At 52.1% G+C, this 19,507-nt stretch overlaps 8 protein-coding genes across 8 annotated transcripts; 3 read left to right on the forward strand and 5 right to left on the reverse strand.

The window, feature by feature from the left end:
• Positions 1-769: 769 nt before the first annotated feature.
• N0V89_010102 (uncharacterized protein) lies at positions 770-2,355 on the forward strand (the record flags this gene model as incomplete). Its single annotated transcript, XM_056218847.1, has 2 exons — positions 770-1,159; positions 1,207-2,355. 2 exons carry the CDS (start codon positions 770-772, stop codon positions 2,353-2,355), a joined length of 1,539 nt encoding a protein of 512 aa, XP_056068112.1.
• Positions 2,356-2,682: 327 nt separating this feature from the next.
• On the reverse strand, positions 2,683-4,347 carry N0V89_010103 (uncharacterized protein; the record flags this gene model as incomplete). Its single annotated transcript, XM_056218848.1, has 1 exon — positions 2,683-4,347. One exon carries the CDS (start codon positions 4,345-4,347, stop codon positions 2,683-2,685), a length of 1,665 nt encoding a protein of 554 aa, XP_056068113.1.
• Positions 4,348-5,201: 854 nt separating this feature from the next.
• On the reverse strand, positions 5,202-6,338 carry N0V89_010104 (uncharacterized protein; the record flags this gene model as incomplete). The annotated part of the gene is made up of 4 exons (XM_056218849.1): positions 5,202-5,494; positions 5,549-5,758; positions 5,808-6,245; positions 6,293-6,338. 4 exons carry the CDS (start codon positions 6,336-6,338, stop codon positions 5,202-5,204), a joined length of 987 nt encoding a protein of 328 aa, XP_056068114.1.
• A 571-nt stretch (positions 6,339-6,909) lies between these two features.
• N0V89_010105 (uncharacterized protein) lies at positions 6,910-8,568 on the forward strand (the record flags this gene model as incomplete). Its single annotated transcript, XM_056218850.1, has 2 exons — positions 6,910-7,078; positions 7,136-8,568. The coding sequence occupies 2 exons, from the start codon at positions 6,910-6,912 to the stop codon at positions 8,566-8,568; spliced, it is 1,602 nt and encodes a 533-aa protein (XP_056068115.1).
• A 927-nt stretch (positions 8,569-9,495) lies between these two features.
• On the forward strand, positions 9,496-10,592 carry N0V89_010106 (uncharacterized protein; the record flags this gene model as incomplete). The annotated part of the gene is made up of 2 exons (XM_056218851.1): positions 9,496-10,064; positions 10,118-10,592. The coding sequence occupies 2 exons, from the start codon at positions 9,496-9,498 to the stop codon at positions 10,590-10,592; spliced, it is 1,044 nt and encodes a 347-aa protein (XP_056068116.1).
• A 747-nt stretch (positions 10,593-11,339) lies between these two features.
• N0V89_010107 (uncharacterized protein) lies at positions 11,340-12,332 on the reverse strand (the record flags this gene model as incomplete). Its single annotated transcript, XM_056218852.1, has 1 exon — positions 11,340-12,332. The coding sequence occupies one exon, from the start codon at positions 12,330-12,332 to the stop codon at positions 11,340-11,342; it is 993 nt and encodes a 330-aa protein (XP_056068117.1).
• Positions 12,333-15,257: 2,925 nt separating this feature from the next.
• Positions 15,258-16,609, reverse strand: PET9 (ADP/ATP carrier protein; the record flags this gene model as incomplete). Its single annotated transcript, XM_056218853.1, has 4 exons — positions 15,258-16,055; positions 16,115-16,191; positions 16,313-16,334; positions 16,559-16,609. 4 exons carry the CDS (start codon positions 16,607-16,609, stop codon positions 15,258-15,260), a joined length of 948 nt encoding a protein of 315 aa, XP_056068118.1.
• Positions 16,610-17,581: 972 nt separating this feature from the next.
• Positions 17,582-18,870, reverse strand: N0V89_010109 (uncharacterized protein; the record flags this gene model as incomplete). Its single annotated transcript, XM_056218854.1, has 2 exons — positions 17,582-17,649; positions 18,117-18,870. The coding sequence occupies 2 exons, from the start codon at positions 18,868-18,870 to the stop codon at positions 17,582-17,584; spliced, it is 822 nt and encodes a 273-aa protein (XP_056068119.1).
• Between the last annotated feature and the right edge of the window lie 637 nt (positions 18,871-19,507).

Raw genomic sequence — 19,507 nt, forward strand, 5'->3', positions numbered from 1 at the left:
CCCAGAGAACACGATGTCTTGTGTATAACAATTACGAATAATGCGATGTATTAAGCTGAGAAAAAAGCGTGTCTTCTTTTGCCGCGGATTTTGCGATGATCGACTAGTTCGCCCCACTGTTCTCAGTACTTTCGGAGTCTTCGCATCTCGCGCACATCGGCCGCGGGCGCGATCCGCGTTTCGGAGAAATCCCGAAGACTACTCCAGCACAGAGCGGCCATTGTTAGCAGCATGTCGATAGTCGGAGCTCCTATGCACGGAGGACCGCGCAGGTCGTGGAGAAACGTTTGGAGAGGGCAAGCGCTATTGCCGCACCGGTACCCGTGCAGAGGAAGACCATCTTCGGAGCTCCGACGCTAACACCTGATAAGCCTTGCGACAATCATCTTTCTCTATCTCATCTACACAAGCAGCTATGGAGAGCGCCACGCCTAAAGATGTTATCAAGATGATTGCCGTTGTGCATATATGTTGCCCTGGTCGTGGGGCGGCTTCATTAGACATCTTCAGCACCATTCGAGCGAACCACCGCGTCGACAAAGATGTCACAACTTCTGCGAAAGGCTAAGGACGCTCTCGGGTCTCCCAAAGTCCTTCACAATGAGCAACATGGCGCGACAAAAGAAGGAGCTTTGCGATATAATGAGGACTTACTTCCAAGTCCTGTTGGTCAGTACATGTTCACCGTGGGGATCATTTCATCATCGACTAATTGCGACCAGACGATAGACGATGGAGGTGGCAGCATTACTTCGCGTACTATCTCACCATGACTTTCAGCCCCAGTAGCTACAACCTTGGTGCTACTTTGATATCCATCGGACTGGCATGGTGGCATGGCATGATTGCCGCAGTCATCGGCTCCGCCATATTGACTGTCTTGGTGGTGCTCAACAGTCGTGGTGCCATCAAGTACTTCGTCGGATTTCCCGTATATGTTCGCGCAGCGGCAGGCGTCCGAGGTGCCAGTCTTTACATCCTAGTCCGCGCGATTGTCGCTATCATTTACTTTGCTACACAAACCTACTACGGTGGGCGTATCACGTCGGTGTTTATGCGCGGAATATTCGGCAACGGCTACCATAACATTCCCAATCATCTTCCAGCAAGCGCTGGTATCACTTCTCGGGATTTGCTCAGCTTCTTTCTCTTTTGGATGGTAAATTTGCATGATCAATAATGTTGATATGTTACTGACTCTTATAGGTTCAAATGCCTGTGATGTTCATCCATCCAAAAGTGCTCCGCCATCTTTTCGTCGTCAAAGCCGTGTACACGACGATTGCCCTCTTCGGCGTGCTTGGATGGGCAATCAGCGCAAACGGAGGAACACTCGGAGAGTTCAAGTACACCACGAAACAAGCTCGTCTGTCCGGTTCCGCGCTGGTATGGCCGATGATTCAAGCCATCAACTCCGTAATGGGAGCACTCGCGCCTGTCCTAATCAATCAGCCCGATATTGCTCGATACGGCCGTTCTTACAAAGACGTTACCTGGAGCCAGGGCATCGGCATTCTGCTCAGCAAAGTCCTAGTGATGTTCCTTGGTACCGCAACCACGTCCGCAGCTACGAACGTGCTCGGCGAAAGTTACTGGAATGTCTGGGACCTGTACAGTGCCATTCTCGACAAGTACTGGAATTCCGCAGCAAGAGCTGGAATGGTGTTTGCGTCGTTTGGCATGATGCTCGCTATCCTAATTACCAACGCTGGAAGTAACTCGCTACCAGTTGGCGCCGATCTAACGGGTCTTTTCCCACGATGGCTGACCATCGTCCGGGGCCAAATACTTTGCGCGGTTCTGGCGCCGCTGCTCGTTCCTTGGAAGATTATCGCGAATGCGGCGTCTTTCCTCACATTCTTGGGCTCGTATACTGTCTTCCTCATGCCAATCTGCGCTTGCATGATCGTTGATTACTGGGCTGTGAGGCGAGGAAACTTCCACGTGCCTTCACTATATGTCAACTCACCCAAGGCTCCATACAGCTACTACAAAGGATGGAACCTGCGCATGCTCGCTGCTTGGGTGGCAGGCGTCGCCTTCGCGGTACACGGAGTTGCTGGCTCGCTGGACCCTGACTCGGTGTCGGCTGCCAGCAAGAATATGTACAAGCTAGGGTTTGTGCTGTCTTTTCTTATGGGTGCGTTGGTGTATTATGTGCTGTGCCTAGTGTGGCCGGTACCGGTCCTGCCTGAGGGCGAAGAGAGGGAACTTCGTTTCGAGGAGATGGCTGCTAACGAGGGCTTCTTTGCCCACGAGAGCGTGGCGACTATTACTGGGGTCGTTGACGGAGAAGAGGTGGATTCCGCCAGTACTCAGTATTACTCGGCTCAAGGCAAAGAGGATAAGGTCTGAATTGCCGCCATAGCGTATTTTCGCTTAGATTATCATGAGTGCGACCGGTCAGGTCTTTTAAATCCGTGTTACAGCAATTTTCTTCAAATTGAAGTCTGTTGACTGTTACAATTTGGCATCTGTAATGAGAGAGTTATACCTTTCCAACACACACCGCATACAGAAGGCTTCGATGGGTTTTCTATGCATCTAGGTATGACTTGAAGGCGTTTCAGTCCTCAGACTTATCACATTACTGCTTGCTCTGTGTGTCTATAGTTATGTGCACAGCGCAACTGCCTCATTGATGCACCTAACCTGCAGCTTCCTAGCCAGAGTTGATTATGCCTATGTGATCCACCCAGTAAGCTCTCTTGCCATATCGAGAGCGCCATGGTCCGCGAGATCCAAATGATCGAACAACGAGAAATCTGCCTGCGGTGCATCAGAGCGGTAACCACCTTCCGCTTGCCTCTCAGCATGCTCCGAAGTCCCCTGCAATGCAGCCATAGTAGCTTCCACCAACACGTCAAATGTATCTCTGAATCGTCGAATCCACGGTGCGCGCTCGCCCATGATGGAAAGCACGCAACTAGCAGCGCGGATGTCATTGCTGATGCCGATCGACCACAACCTGTCTTTTCCGCGCCAGAGCACATATAACAAGGTGATTCCCGAGACGAAGGCCGTGTGCACGGCAACAAAACTGTGTCCGTATTCAGGCGCTTGATGGAAGCGCTTGTGGATCTGACATATTTGGCCGGCAGCTACTGCAGCCTTGTGGAAAGGTTCGCTACTAGGATCGAGAATGGGTAAAAAAGGCTGCAGGAGTAGTCGGACATTGCGGTGGTAGTGTAGTGATACGCGATCGTGCTCGCTTGCCTGTAGTGTAGGAAGCACATTATTCCGCCAGGTTTCCAGATCAGCCATGAGACGGTGCATCTTTGGCAGGAGAGCGATCGTTGATTTGTCGACGCGGTAGACCTTGCGCTGGATCCGTGCTTCGAAGACATGTAGCTGCGAGAGAATAATGAACTGGCTCAAGTTGGTTGGCGGAAGAGCTTGCTGCTCTGGAAGCTGGTTTGTAGAAAGCGTCTCGCGGGGGAAGTTGGACAAGCGGTCGTCATCGTCAACGCTGGCGGGAAGTGGTTGGTCAATATCAGAGTCTGAAAGGCTGACCGGTCGGCCCAGAGTTCCTGCTAGGATGCTTTCGAGGGAGTAAATGGACCAGAATAGACGACGCCTCATCTGCGCCTCGAATGTGGGTAAGCCATGGGTTGATGCTGCACGGTGCAAACCGATGTCAGTCACTGTTCGCATTGCAAGGCCTGTCAAATGCCACAGGCCATTGCGAGACTCTGATCTCAGATGGTACAATATCAATAGTACCGTCGCTTCCAAGTTGTGAATAGGTGATGCTTCCCGCACGCTTGCGACGTGCTGCATTGCAAAAACGTAGAACTGCTCTGGTGAAGTGTGCCGGTAGTCTTCAGTGAGGCGAAGATTTAAAGCACCGATCGCGTAGACCATGTATAGCACAAATAGTGCAAATCCATCCGAATCATACGCCACCGAGGAGTATGACGATTGGTCTTGTTCAACGTCTCTTCCTGCTCGTCTTCCGAGTATGTAACGGCACCGATGAGCTTCCCATACATCTGAACGGAAAAGAAAAGGGAATCGCGGATGTATGCGACTCAGATATGCCTTGATTAATTTCGCACCCAGTGTCTCTGAGGGCGGTTCTGCTCGGTTAGAATGGAGTTCCTGCAGGGTGATTCTCCTCGTGGAGCTGCTGCCGCCTACACGGGCTTCCTCATCATCGCTAGTAGCAGCAGGTACCCATAAGGCCTTATTCCAAGCAGTCGCCTGCACCATCTTTCCAAGGTCAGTCGCCAGAGCATAGCCCGACGAGGACCCAATGTACGAGGAGGTTTCTGTGTTGCCGCTGCCAAGCGAAAGTATACCGACGATATCGGCTACGTTGTGCTGAGCTTTGGGTGTCTGCTGCATTGGGGTTTCAACCTCCGGACTCCGTTGATCATGTACGGATGCCAGCTGATGACCTGGAGGAGATGAGAAGTTGGCTCTCAAGTCATGTTCCCTTCTGCTTTGATACTGTTGGCTTTCGATCGTCACAAGGCGTGTCTCCAGATACGCAACCTGCTCTTCGAGTGCGCGTGTATACGAGCTCCGTTGTATCTCCTGTTGTGGTGGCCTGTTACAACTCGCACCGGATTTTGCACAGTTTGAGCATTGCGGATGTGCGTTATCACACTAGTACAGACGTTTAAACTGGGCATAGAATTACATTTCACAAGCTTTTGCAACTTACCCGCTGCTTTCTCGTCTTGCATCTATCGCAAGCGGTTCGTTGACGTTTTCGTGGGTTACTATCGTCTAGCTCCGGGGATTGAGAAGGGCATGAATTAGAAATGTTCATCGCTGGTAACCCTGTGGCGCTATGAACGATGATACCAAAGGGATAGCAGATGTAGCAAGCAGAGATCTTGCGATTGATGAGTAAAGTATACTACGGACAGTGTGGATTCTTTCACGCGTTCTTTAGCGATAAGGGAATGCACTAATCTACGTACATCCGAGATAGGCTACGCTAGCTTATCGCACCATACTGCGAGCCTGGGACCACCTTAACCGATAAGGTAGACGTTCCATGTTGACAAGAGCTGTTACATTCGTGAAATAGTCTAACAGTCTCAATTGCATTATTGATATTGTTACACTGGACGCTCGAGAAAGACCTCTTCTAACGCAATATGATGCATGAAAACCATACAACTAATAACGCCCTTTGAATGCAGCTTGAATGAATCGACACCCATCATTCGAGTTCCTGCCTACTGTAACTACTGTCCTCCGGTTTTCGACCCAGGACGGTAAGGAAAAGTCGACCGGTAGTGCTTCGCAATGTCTCTTCGTGTCGCGACCCAAACGCCTTCTTTTTCTGATATGTATTGCATGAACTTTCGGAGGCTTTCTGATCGTCCAGGCTTACCAGCGATTCGTGAATGAAGAGGTATGGTCATCATCTTGCCTCCTTCGCGGTAAAGACAATCAAATGTGTCCTTCAGATATTGTTCGTAAGTAGCCCCGGCACTGCTGACAAAACCAGGAAGCATATGAAATTTCCCATCATTACCTTCGCACTGTTAGTGAACATTGAAAAAAGACCGTGTAGGGTTCCATAGCTTACAATCGTAGTTGTAAGGCACCATGAGCAAGCCTTCTTTCTCTTCGTCAGGCAAGTTCTTCTCCCATGGCAAATCGATCCAGTACGGGGAATCTTCGTTGTACACCTCCGAAGTGTAAAGCATCTTGTGGCCCATTTCTTTCCACATAATAGGCAGCAAATTTGCCGTGTTCGGTGTTCCGCGGCCAAAGTACGCTCCGACAGGAAATTCGCCTGTTTGTGCGTCAGCTTATGTAGGATTTTCAAGAAGAAAATAAGTTACCCGTTGCTGCCTCTAGAGCCTTGCATGTCTTCTTGATGTACGCCTTGTCGTCTTCCAAAGAATAATTCCATATATCGAGCCATCTGTATCCGTGCGCGCCTATCTCATGACCATCTCTTACGCATGCTTTAGCAAAGGTGGGGTTCCTTTCCATCGCTACAGCGATTGCCCAGAGAGTCATGTTCCAGCCAAACTCTTTCATGAGACGGTTTATCCGCCACGCGCCACAGCGACTGCCATATTCGAAATCTTGCTCGCCATTCAAGTGCCGGAACTCTCTACCACCACCGGACGGTCCCTTCTCCCAGAGATACTCCTCGCTGGTCTTATCTCCGTCAAGAGGGTTCCGTTCTCCGCCCTCTTCGTAGTTGAGCACGAATGAAACAGCAATGCGTGCACCATTTGGCCACTGTGGATCGTGTCCATGCTCTCCAAATCCTGTCGTAGTATTAGCCAGCGAACACTCAGGCACGAGTTGAGCCCACCTTCGAAGTCACGGGGCAACTGGAGGGACTCCTCGACGTGAACCATGACGAGCGTTATTTATTCCTGAAGTGTTTTTGGCGTAGGTTCGTGTGAGGCACCAACATCGGCTAAGTATGTGGAAAGAGCGTTTCGCGCTCTTGACGCACGTCTTATACCTAAAGAATGTAACCGCATTCTGAGCTCAAACTCCATCGCACACTTCACAGCAACATTGCCTATCATTTCCTGTATCAATGTAGAATGACCACGCACAATTAGAGAACACCTTATCGGATTATCGGGCAGTTGGATGTCTTCGCCGACAGCCCCACCTTCACCCTTGGCTACAGCTTATCGCTTATCGCTCCGTCGGACCTCCGAAAACACCTCCCGAAATGGGTTGTCGACAACGACTACCTATCGAGTGCCGCCTAATATCGTAAGCGAATCACACGATAGCAAAGCATGACATAAAGGTAGACATCGGAGAAGAGCGGCTATCGGAATGCGCTCAAGTCGGCGGTTGAGCGCGACATACGATGCATACAAAGGATGCTTTCTGGCTTGCATCATGAACTAAGATATCAAGTATTGATACAACATAAAGTTGAAACAGTCTTTTAGTTATTCAGCAATCATGTCTGTGTTTTCTCTCGATGCCGCCAAAGGAAACCCGGTCACCTCCAAGACTGTGGACAAATTATGCTCTCAACTCGGAGTTAGTATCGATGATTCGGAGAAGGATGCTTACACTCGCCTGCTGGCTGTTTTCCACGATGCTAGCGAGCAACTGATGGCAATGGACGGTAGGGTAGTTCTTATCTCGATGTCATGTTTCGAACTTTGCTGACAGCGGGACTCAGATTACGTCCCACCGGTTGACCAAGAACGCTATCCCAGGGAGGATGTTCATTTCCCCGAGAAAGCTGAGAACTCACACGGCGCCTGGGCATGGAAGTGCCGAATAGTAGACAAGCAAACCAAGGGCGGGAAACTTCAGGGCAAGACTTTCGCTATCAAAGACAATGTTGCGGTCAAAGACGTTCCCATGTTACTCGGTACCAACTTCATCAAAGGATACGTGCCAGATTGCGATGCAACGGTCGTCACACGAATCCTCGAAGCTGGAGGCGAGATCTCGGGCAAGGCTGTGTGCGAGAACATGTGCCACTCAGCCACGAGCCACTCATCCGGTACTGGTGTGGTTGAGAACCCTTTTGCCAAAGGCTACAGCTCTGGTGGTAGCTCAAGTGGTTCAGGCGTCCTCGTAGCCCTCGGTGAGGTCTGGGGTGCGATCGGTGCAGATCAAGGTGGCAGTATACGCGTCCCCGCTGCCAATTCTGGAGTCGTGGGAATGAAGGCCACCTTTGGGCTTGTGCCGTATACGGGTAGCGGAAGCAATGAGCCCACCAACGATCATTTGGGTCCTATGACCCGGACGGTATTAGACAACGCCATCTTTCTTGAAGCTATTGTAGGTAGCGACAACATCGATGATCGCTCTTTTGCCGCGCCTCATCCGTCTAAGGTTCCTACATACAGCACAGTGCAGGCAATTCCTGACGACAAGCCACTTTCAGGTAAGAAATTTGCGATCATCACCGAATCTCTGTCAACTCCGGCGACGGATCCTCGCGTCATCGAAACTTTCAGAGCCGCAGTCTCGAAATTTGAAGAGCTTGGCGCTACTGTAACGGAAGTATCAATACCAATCCATTCGAAGGGAGCAGCGATATGGACCGGCATAAGTAAAGTAGGAGGTTTCCTCGCGAAGACTTCTGGCTCATTCGGCAGAAGAGGCCACCAAATGCTCAGCCTCAACACCCTTATCCATCCCATGGCGCAGGAAAATTGGGACGAGGCCTACGTCTCGACTAAGAACGTTTACTTGAACGGCCTGTACGCGGTACAGAACTTCCCGTTACTGCTCGCCAAGGCCACGAATCTATCTCGTCAGCTGCGAGACGCATACGATACAGCGCTCAATGAATACGATCTCCTTCTTACACCAACATTGCCTTATGTCGCCACCAGTCATGCAGCGCCTGATGCTGCACCGCTTGAGCAGATCAAGAAGCAAGTCGGATTGACATCCAACACAGCACCATTCAACCAAAGCGGTCACCCTGTATTAGCTATGCCCATTGGCATGTTACCAGTATTGGAAGGGCCGGGCGTGCAGGACAAAGTCAAGCTACCAGTCAGTATGCAGATCATAGGCAAATGGTGGGAGGAGATGTCAGTTTACGAGGCAGCTTTTGCATGGGAGAGGGCGAATGATTGGAAAAAGATGTGAGCAGTCAGACCGTAAAATAACTAAAGAAGCGAGTATGGCATCTATTGACAAATCTCGCTCTTTCGAAAACATGCGCCGAACGTCGTCCTTCCCACATGATTGCTACACACTATCCAGAGGACAACATTTGTAATCTCGGGTTGATACATGTGCTGTTGAGCACGCCACGGCGAAATGATGTAGGCCGTTTTCTCTCTATGAAACATTGTGGCTTAACCTGCCGTTTCGATGTTGACGGTTTTTCGCTATCATGCTGGTGCTCTAGGGTGTAGGCCCGACTGTCTTTTATTGATGCCGAACAACCACATTCCAGCGTTGTCACGCCAGGATGTTGATGTCAATCTGAATTATCGCCTCACCCAGAAGCTGAGGGAAAGAGAAGTTTTTTGCATAGAATCAATATCATCCGGCAGCCCTTGCGCATTGACTGAGTGGTTCGCAACAATTAAGCTCTACCGTTACACTGGAAGACTAGGGTAGGCGGCGAGTAGCAGTGCAGAAGCACGCAATTATGCACATAAACCTGCAATGTAGGCAATACTTCGATTATCCAAACTTGTTTAAGCATTTCACCGGCATTATACCGAAATGATCTTAACGGGCGCAGCAGCGAGACTAACTGGAGTGGGCAAGTGATCGGACCGATCCTAAAGCACCTACAGTTAGGAGGTTCGAGCGCAGCCGTTTGCAGGCAGAAGCCCTGAACATCTGTTAACGTCATCCGGACTTTGGTAGCGCGGAAGAGTTCCGTCAAGCATTACTGATGAACAATTGAGGCTCAGGGCGCTTACATGTGCATGTACCTTCCTTGATCAGCGAAAATGTAAAATTGAGCTGAAAGCTATAAACTGAAAAGATGCCCGAAGTCCAAACGGTGTGGCTGCTTCGTTTCCTTTCGCTCCACTAATACCCGTCAAATCGTTCGAGATGCGTTCGTCAGTCGTCCTCGCCCTATCTGCTCTTGCAGCGACCACGCTTGGTGCGCCGGGTTGTGAAAACCGTACTCTTGATGAAATCCACCAAGCTGCTTTGAAAGAAGGAGGAACTGTCACTCTTTGGCACGGAGGTGACGAGAAAAATCAGCAGGATGGCCTGAAGCAGGCTTTCGAGAAGCGTTTCCCTGGAATGACCCTCAACGTGACTGTCGATCTCTCAAAATACCACGACGGACGCCTCGACGACCAAATCGCCAACAACAACGTCTACGTTGACAGCATTATCCTGCAGACGCTACACGATTACCCTCGCTGGAAGAAGGAGGGCGCTCTTCTCAACTACAAGCCCAGCGAGTTCCCTAAAATCGCATCGGATTTCGTAGATCGAGATGGCGCCTACTACGGTTATGCTATCTTCGGCTGGAGCACGACATGGAACACCGCCAAGTACAATGGCAGTCTTTCCGACTTTTCTGATGCGTTGTTGCCCGAGTTGAAGGACAAACTTATCATGACCTACCCCAACGACGACGATGCCGTCCTGTACGCGTTCGATCTTGTGTAAGTGTCCAAAGCATGTGTAGCGATCACAAATCATTCCTAACAGAAACCAGTATGAAGAAGCTCGGTCCCGAATGGTTCGACGCGCTCGTCGCCCAGAACCCGACTTGGGTTCGTGGAAGCGCTACACCTGGCGACCAGCTTGCACTGGCGAACACCTCGTACGTCGCTGCTTTTGCGACGGGCGGTGGCCGTGGCGCCAACGTGAACACCTCTTCACCGATGGACGCACCCTTCGTCACCTGGCCGCAGACCGCAGCCATCCTGAAAGACGCCCCTCACCCCGAGGGCGCCAAACTGCTTCACAACTTCATCCTCAGCGATGAGTATCAGTTTGCCTCACCCCAGTGGACCGTCCGTACTGATGCCCCGGCTGATTTCCCCAACATCTTCGAGGAGAAGAACACTAATGTGACTAACTTCCTCCCGTGGATGCTGGATAGGCCCAATGTTGAGAGGCTCCGTTTCTGGTATGAGTCTAGGCTCGGAACTGCGCAGGGTCTTAGCCCTCTTGAGGATGATATGTAAATATGGGGAAGTTGGCAGATGACGTGATGGAGCCATATATTTAATTGTGTAAATATCTCTTGCCACTCGATTCAAGATTGCAATATCCAGGTGAAATCTAATTTATCTTGCCTATTCAAAATGCGATATGTGAGCTGAATGGCACCCGAGGATGGGGAGGCTGTCGATGGATAATCGTGATAAACGGCGTACCCACAGTGTTGACTGCTGTCATTGTCTCCTGAGTTCTGCCCAATAGCCCTGAGAGTGCGAATTCTCTCACCGAAGAGAACCTTCAGAATCTAGTGCAGCTTCGTGAGCAGGAGGTAGGACAGGCGAAGAAGGCGCAGTATCCAAGAAAAGAATATGTCATCACCGGCGAGAAAGACTGGAAGACGTACGTTTTGGCTATCGGAGAGTTCACTGGCTTGGCCTGGGAATCTGCATCTACACAACACTGCATTTGTGGTTAAAGAAGGCAAACAAAGTACAGCTTGCAGGCGAAAGGGACTGGAGGATGAAAGGCGTGACTGATGAGCAAGTCAACGAGCTGGGCGAGCACAACTCCAGCTACATGCATACGATCGGAAGGCAGAGAGAAACGAGAACAAAGGCACAAACAGAGATATGTTGCAAATCATGATTCCATTCGTCTAGCGAACAATATTCACATCAAGAAGATAATATATACAACTCAAGCTCCAATCCTTCGCGTTTCTTCCCCTGTTCATCAGGAGGGTTTCATCCCATTCCCGTCTACACCTGCATCTAGAAGGTGAGGGTGTTACCGGCGGTGCCGACAACGGCGGCCTCGACAGCAGAAGCCTCAATGAGGTCGTATGTGTACGGCACCGAGGTGAGGGTACCATCAGGGGCGGTGTTCTCAGCACTGCCGAAGTCGTTGCCGCTGGCGACAGCGCCGGCATCGTCGTCGACGCTGTAAAGGGGCTTCTTGCTGTCGACCCAGACGTTGTTCTCAACGAGGACCTGGGCACCAAGACGAGCGTTAATACCGTCGGAGACAGCGTTGTAGTAGTTGTTGAAGAAGTGGCCAGTTCCGAAGCGGAGCGAAGGGCCGCGGGAGTTGATGTTCTCCCAGTGGTTGTTGTGGTAGGTTACGCGGAGGTGGCCGGTATCCTCATCGGCGTTGCTGTCAGAGTGGCCAACGAGCGAGGCCTTCCAGTGGTCGTGGAGCTTGGTGTTGGAGATGGTGACAAAGTCAGCAGCGTGGGTCAAGTCAATGAGGCCATCGTAGTAGTCCTTGTCGTGGTCACGGTCAGAAGAGACATCGAGGTGGTCGAGCCAGACGTTCTCGGACTTCTGGACGGCGATGGCGTCGCCACCGACAACCTTCTGGATGGCAAGGTTGCGGATGATGACGTTCTTCGCTTCCTTGACAGTGATCGTGAAGTTCTCGAGCACAACAGAGCTGTCCTTGCCGAGGATGGACTTGTTGGAGCCGACCTTGACGTTGTCGCCGCTTCCCTTGATGCTGGAAGTGATAGTGATGACTGCGGCCTCGTCGCCCTCGACAGCCGCCTGGAGCTCTTCAAGCGTAGAGACAGACACGGCAGAGCCACCAGCTCCACCAGTAGTTCCTCCGTTCTGGCTGGCATAGCCGATGGGGCTATCGCTGCTGGTGGAGTTACCGGAGCTGGTGCCGTTCTGACGAGCATAGATGCCATTCTTCTTGATGGTAGGTGTAGGTGCTGCCAGAGCGAGGGCCGAAAGGCCGAGCGGGATGAAAGATGAGAACCTCATTGCGTCGAGCTGATGAAGAAAGAGTGACGAAAAGAATAAGTGAAGGACTGGGAAGCTTGTTGGAAAGAACGAAAGGACAGCGTAGGCTGGAGAATAGTACACTGAGAACGGTTCGAGGTCTTATACCTGAGCAGCACATCACCTCATTTCGAACTCTAGCATGAAGCCGCGCGCTCCTGTGTAATCGCTGTTCCAGAAAGGGCATAATAGTGGCACCAATAGCGGCGTATGTTTCCACAGAATCAATCCACCAATCACTCGAGTTGAGGCGAGCGGGAAATGGTTCGTAGGATCGGGGAATTTCCCTATAATGACAAGCCTTTAAGGTGCCATTTTCTTGGCTTTATGGATGACGGGCGCTTCTTTGTTTGTTTGAAACGTCGTTTTCCAAAAGTGGGCGGATTTTGGACTGTGTTCTCCACCAACCGCTTGGCAGGGGGGAGTAGCAGGGGTTGTTGAAACATCGCCTCCATCGCGAACTTCTGCCACGAGATAGCGCGAACGGGTTGTGCAAGCGAACGCGAACCACGTCATGCTATTGCGAGTACTGTGGTAAGCTCAAGAGACTTCTAGAGCGTTCGTGGATGTCCAACGATCCGAAGTCCACGGGCTTGAACTGAGGTTGAACCGAATGTGAGGGCCAGAGGCAAGCGCGTGCTGACAGGTCTGCCTTCTAGAAGCGTACTTACGACTGGAGTGTCACACCAGTCATGCTGTCGGCAGTAGGCCATGCTGTCGCTTGCAGAAACGATGTTAGAGTTTGGGCGCGAAGCCTACAACGGATCATACACATCTGACCATGAAAGACGAACGTTCCGGCCATGGAGGAGTTGCTTGACTCTCAGCCTAGATCTCCACTGATCGTTAAGACGGTCGCGAGTGGTGGAAATGAATATCGTCGGATGTCGGTAGCCATTGCGTCTTCGTTCGTGCCTGCAATGGCCATTAGCAACATTACATGCAGAAAGCATGCCATGTAGATGCTCCTGAGCCTGCGTTGATTTAGGCGAGGCTTGAAACAGATATTCGTTAACGGAGTTCGCTTATAGCTAGCATTCCTTTTCCATGTAGACAGGTCTCAGAAACAGACCGAAGGTTAGAATACATGTAGGAAGTCCGTGGTACCTATCATCTTGATTGTAATCATTGGGGGCTGAAACAAGATTGAGCAAGTTCGACGTGACCTTAGGCATATCTCTTGAAAAAGAGCTAGATGATCTTAAGACTATTAATTTCGAGGATTGGAGTACCTGAGAACAAGAACAGTCTCCTTGTACGGAAGACGCAGGGTAACACCAAAGAGGTTTGGTACGTACTTAGTCTTTACCCAGAACCAGCAATTCAATTTGCTGTCGTATGGCTGGACACGCAGAGTGCCATACAACAGCCGATACATCAACAGTTTGATGGTCGGCGTTTAGGAGTGTGCGTTTGCAGACTACAATGCAGGTCAATCTGAAGTCAATCTATCCACACGTGACGTGACATCATCGTCCCTGACGGCGACCATCGTCAAAGAAGACAGAGTAGCAACGTAAGCAGGCAGCAACACAAACCCCACTAACTTTTCAATCACTATATCCAATTCCCGATCCCGAACACGACTACGTGGCATTCTAGACAAACAAACCACCTCTCCAACCAGACTCACCAATATTACGCTCCCGAAGGTCGAACATCGCAGCGTACATCCATTGTTGACACCGCGACGAGTCTCTACCACAATTTAGTCCACGAACAAGTAGATTCCTCTCGACATACCACAACCGCAACCATGCCCCCAATCCAACTCCACAAAAACGACCCCATAACCGCCGCCAAACCCGACGGCATCACCCCCAAACCGCGCAAGACACGCCCCAAAACCCACCCCAACACGCACAATCCCCGCCTCCATCCCCGCAACCACAACCGCAGACGCTTCCCTCCCACCGCCCCCGCAACCCGGCGCCCGCCCCTCGCTCCCACAGCTTCCTCCAACACAGCCAGCTCCAACCCGCCACCGCCCCAGCCAGGCTACACGGCGACGCATCTCACGACTGAGACGCGCCTCTCTGGCCCGCCGCCTCAGTACCACATCCCGCCGCCTAGCGACGCGCAACTCGCTGGCCGCTCGACCCTCCGTCGACCACAGCTAGCGGACCAGGCCCGACGAGACTGGATACAGGTGCAGGAGTGCCGCAGGCGTCGCCGTTCCAGCAACAGCACAGCGGAGGCGCGGTGCCGAATCCGAGGAGCAGCTTGGAGGGCCCGCCGGGTACCAGCAGGCGCCTGACAACTCGCCGTATGCGGCGGGGGAGGGGCGCTGGGGACAGGGGTGTGAGCGGGATGGGTGGGACCGAGGGCGATGGTGTTGGGCAGCAGGCGTGGAATATGTTGACTAGAGCGGGGGAGGCGCTGAAGAAGGGGGAGGAGGCGGTTTGGAAGGCGGTTAGGGAGAAGTGAGCGGCGGATGACAGTGGAGGATGGGCGAGCAATGATTTGATGAGCAGCAGTTCAGGCATAGGTCCTACTTGGTTCTGCGTTTGAGATTAACAGCAGCAAGCATTGAGACATGTGCCGTCAAGTCAAGGATCGAAGCATCAGGCATGTACATCACATAGCAATGAATGAATATTCTGAGAAACCAGCATGAACTTCTATAAGTGCAGTATTTTCCCCAGCACCAGCGATAGCAAAGTTACAGTAAAGGGAAATGACATGGAATACAAGATGCCGTGATAGGGAAAAAGATGTGCCGGGCAAAGTAAAGTACAAGGTGTGTTACCACCGACGCGTGCTTTTCGTTACCAAGAACAAGCTTCTGCCCAAATACGGGCATTGTATTGCTCCTTCAACCACCACCACCGCGAACCTCACACCGGGATCAAGTCACCCCTCCACATCGATCGATTAGGGTATCCGTGATTGTTGTGAACGAGACGCTTATTTGAACTTCTTGCCGAACATGATGAGCTGGACCTGGTCGTAGATGGACAGCACACCAGCACCGGCAACACCACGGAGGATGTTGGCACCAGCACCCTTGAAGAGCGACTTGACACCCTCGGCGGCGATGATCTGGCGGGCGGCATCGGCGGAAGACTTGTACTTGACGGCCTCACCGGAGGTCATCATCATACGACGACGGATGGTGTCGAGAGGGTAGGAAGCGATACCAGCACCAGTGGTGACAGTCCAGCCGAGAGCGAAAGAGGCCAAGAAGTTACCCTCGAGAGGGCCGACAAGGACGACGGGCTTGATGGAGTCGTACATACCGAAGTACAGACCACGGTAGACGACTATACCAAGAACGGAGGGCATGAAACCACGGTAGAGACCGGCAATACCGTCGGAAGCGAGGGTCTTCTTGTAAACATCGACAAGACCGTTGAACTGACGGTCACCGCCCTTCTTAGCGTTCTTGGCGTCGTTGGCAAGACGGGTACGGGCGTAGTCGAGAGAGTAGACGAAGAGAAGGGAGGTGGCACCAGCAGCACCACCGGAGGCCAAGTTACCCATCATCCACTTGGTGTAACCATCACGCTCCTTCTTGAAGGCGAACATGCTCTTGTAGGTGTCACGGAAAGCGAAGTTCAGGGCCTGGGTAGGGAAGTAACGGATGACGTTGGCAGTGTTACCACGCCAGAGCGAGAGGACACCCTCCTGCTGGGAGGTACGACGGAAGCACTCGGCGATACCATCGTACTTGCGGTCGAGACGGCCGGTCTTAAGCATCTCATCCTGTAGTATGGTGGTCAGTGGCGACGCGAGGAGATAGATCAGTGATGAATCCGACGTACCTGGTTCTGGATGAGGAGCTTGACACGCTCGATGGGGGCGGCGGCGGTCTTCGAGACGGCGGCAGAGACACCACCCACTGTAGATAAGCAGTCAGTAATCGCGTTTCGACCGGAAAAGTTTTCATCGCTTGCGCATCGATGCCGAAGGCCAATTGTGCCCCGGAATCGATGGCAAAGGCGATGCTGATGGAGACGTACTCAAGAAATCGACCACGAAGCCCTGCGCGTGAGTTAGCAGCTGTACGAAAGGTTGCTGTGGCTATCAAAGCTCAACCCGCGACCATCCACCCCATCGCCAGAAGCACAATTCCATCTCACAGGATCGTCGCGATGCTCGGGAGACTTCGCGCGGTGCCATTGAGATGGGATTGGTGTCCTCGTGCGGTTGGGAGATGCGGATATGGCCAGGTGTCGGGAGCTGCAGATAGTTGGGGGGATACTCACGGGCATGCCCATGAAGGACTTCTCCGCCTGGTTTACTTCTCCCTTGGCCATTGTGTCGGTGTGGAGAGGAGATTTGATAAAGTGAGGATGAATGGAAGTTGTAGAGGATCTGGGAGCTTTTGAAGGCCAGCAGGAGCGACGCAGAAATCTTTCGCCGCCCGGACCAACACGATCTTGGCGCGCTAGTCTGCCTTGGTCAACCGCTTCTCCGGCTGCTGTCGAAACCTCGGGGAGGGCGGATTTTCGGTTGCAGTAGCAGCGGAGTAGCTGCGCTATCTTTTACCGGGTGTATACCATCGTGAGGATCAATTGCTGCATCTCCAGCGATTTACTATGGCCCTCCAGTCCTACCACAGCAATTATCCGTTACTACGTCTCCCACGCCTCCGTCTTCATCACAAGCCACGGGCCTAACCGCCGCCGCCGACCCCTGCCCGTTGCTGTAACAACTCGTCGGATACCTTCTCGCGCAGCAACCACACCCTGCCCTCCCACGCATTCGATATCTCACTAAAGCGAAGTCAATCACGGGGTACCCACAGCTTCGCAATTGCCATTGCCGTTGCTGGCTGCTCCGGCCTCGATCCGCGCGCCGTCGCGAAAAAAGGCTCAGGCCCAGATGGAGATAGGGGTCGGGTAATCTCGGGCCGCTGGAGCCAATGATTGCCCGGGGGCAGCAAACTCTGCGGCGAGGCGGTCGTTCAGGGTCCGAAATGGCAAAGATACTTCGTGGCTGGATCTGCATGCCGACGTCGATGCTGCTGTCGTGTGCAACTTCTTCCGCATGGTGGGGTTGACGTACAGTCGGTCTCCAGCATGCTGATAGCAACAACGCTGAACCTCACTATCAGCCTGCCAGATGTGGACAGTCTGCTCGGAAACACATACGGAACCCTTTCCGGCCAAGCTGATACAGGAATAGTTTGAACACGGCAATCAATCCGAAAGATACTTGAGACCATGATCGGATCTATCAATTGTCAAAAAGGTAACTTCAGCTGTCCTGCTTTATAACTCCTCTGGTTACGACCTCTTCAAAAACGCCCATCCTACTTCAATAATTGCAATCTCAATCTCAGCTTTCAAACTACCTACCTTTTTTTTTAGATAATATAAATTGTGGTAAGGTTATTCGAGGCTCACCGACTTAAATTTCTTTCGCATTTCAAGTTCAAGTATCAACTTATCCATTCATCAATCCCTCATTTGCATCTTCCATTGTCATCTCAGCCTTCATCTTCTATCAATTTCAAACTTGAAGTATCATCTCGTACATTCCGCTCTCTTAGCACCCAAAGCACCCAAAGATAACTACCTCCCTCTGAATACACTCAACATGTATCAACCCTATTCTGCATCCTCGATAGAAACAGACAAAAAAGACGCTGCTATCATCCTCTCACACGCAGAGCGCCCAGTCAGAATCCCACCCCTGACGACATCTTCCTCAACACCCACCTAAAGCCCCTCAAGACCCTCACCCTCCTCCAAAGCCCTCCTCGCCACGCCAATCCCCTCGCAACATCGAACCCATGCGGAACCCCGGCCAAACACAAACCTCCACGCCCACCCCCATCACCCAGCCTCTCCGCAAACCTCTCACACTCGTCTTTAAAATGATCCAGCTCCCCAACCTCTACATACGCATCTGGCAAACCCTCGAGACTCTCCGCCCTCCCCGGCGCCGCATAGCAACTCACGTCCGCGGCGGGATCACCCGCTTTGTCCTCCCCGACGTACGCTTCCCAGCACATCGACAGGAATCTCACAGTGCTGTTGTCTTTATCCCAGCCTGGATTCTGCGTGATAGAACGGTCGTCTAGCATGGGATACACGAGGACCATTTTCTTCAAGGCCGGCGCGAAGCCACGGTCTCGCGCGAGTAGCGCTGTTCCCGCCGCCAGGCCGCCGCCGGAAGACTCGCCCATGATGGCTATGTGGGAGGCGTCGATGCCGAGAGAGGCGGCGTTGGAGGAGAGCCAGGTTAGTGCGGCGTACCCGTCTTCGATTGCGGCGGGGAAGGGATGTTCGGGCGCGAGGCGGTAGTCGACTGAGAAGATGTGGATGCCTGTGAGAGCGGCTAGTTCAGATATGGCGCGGGTGAAGAGGGAGACGGAGTTTGCGCAGTGGCCGCCGCCGTGGAAGTGGAGGAGTGCTGGGCTGCGTTGGTTGTCGTGGTTGGGACTGAAGCGGATTACTGCGAAAGGGGTGCCGTCGGAGGAGGGTATTGTGTAAGAGGTTTGGCTGACGGTGGGCTGGGGTGGGAATTGGGCGTAGAGAGTGCGGATCATTGTTTCGTTGCTCTCGCGCATTTCTTGGATGGTTCCTCGAGGGAGGGGTGGCGTTGGGGCGGAAGAGTGAGGCGAGCCATTGTGCGTATTCGGGATCGAGGGGGGGAGCTTCTTGTGGTGGATGTGCTTCTGTACCGGGTGCTTCGTTCACTTTATTGGATTTTGCTTGTTCTGCCGCAGTTGTGGTGGTATTTTCAAACGACATGTTTAATCGTTTCCCGCTGGATTTCAAGATGACAATGAAAACGCGTTCGCTCAAGCGTCCTTAATCGAACCCTCGGTTAAGAGAAACAGACTCGTTGTATGACTGAGAGCGTTTGAGAAGCCGCGACTATATATTCATTTTCGCCGAGGTAGTACGCACGTCCGTGAGGCCAAGACGCAACACGTATGCCCCTAGGCAGCAACAATCCTGTAAAATAAAAATAGGATGGTAAATTACTTATCGTTTAGCTATTGCAAATGGAACGAGAAAACGCGATTACGTTGCTTGAAAGATGCAAGGCCCTTTCCCCGAACGGTACAGTATACTGCCATTGGTCAGTTCGGCTGGGACCATCACCACCCGTCTTCCATCTCCCATGTTTATCATATGGGAATTAATGAGCTCAGCAGATGAACTCAGCAGATTTACATCAACAGCTGCGCCACACAGGTG

Source organism: Didymosphaeria variabile, assembly GCF_027946475.1.
Source record: "Didymosphaeria variabile strain IMI 356815 chromosome Unknown scaffold_7, whole genome shotgun sequence".
NCBI lineage: Eukaryota > Fungi > Ascomycota > Dothideomycetes > Pleosporales > Didymosphaeriaceae > Didymosphaeria > Didymosphaeria variabile.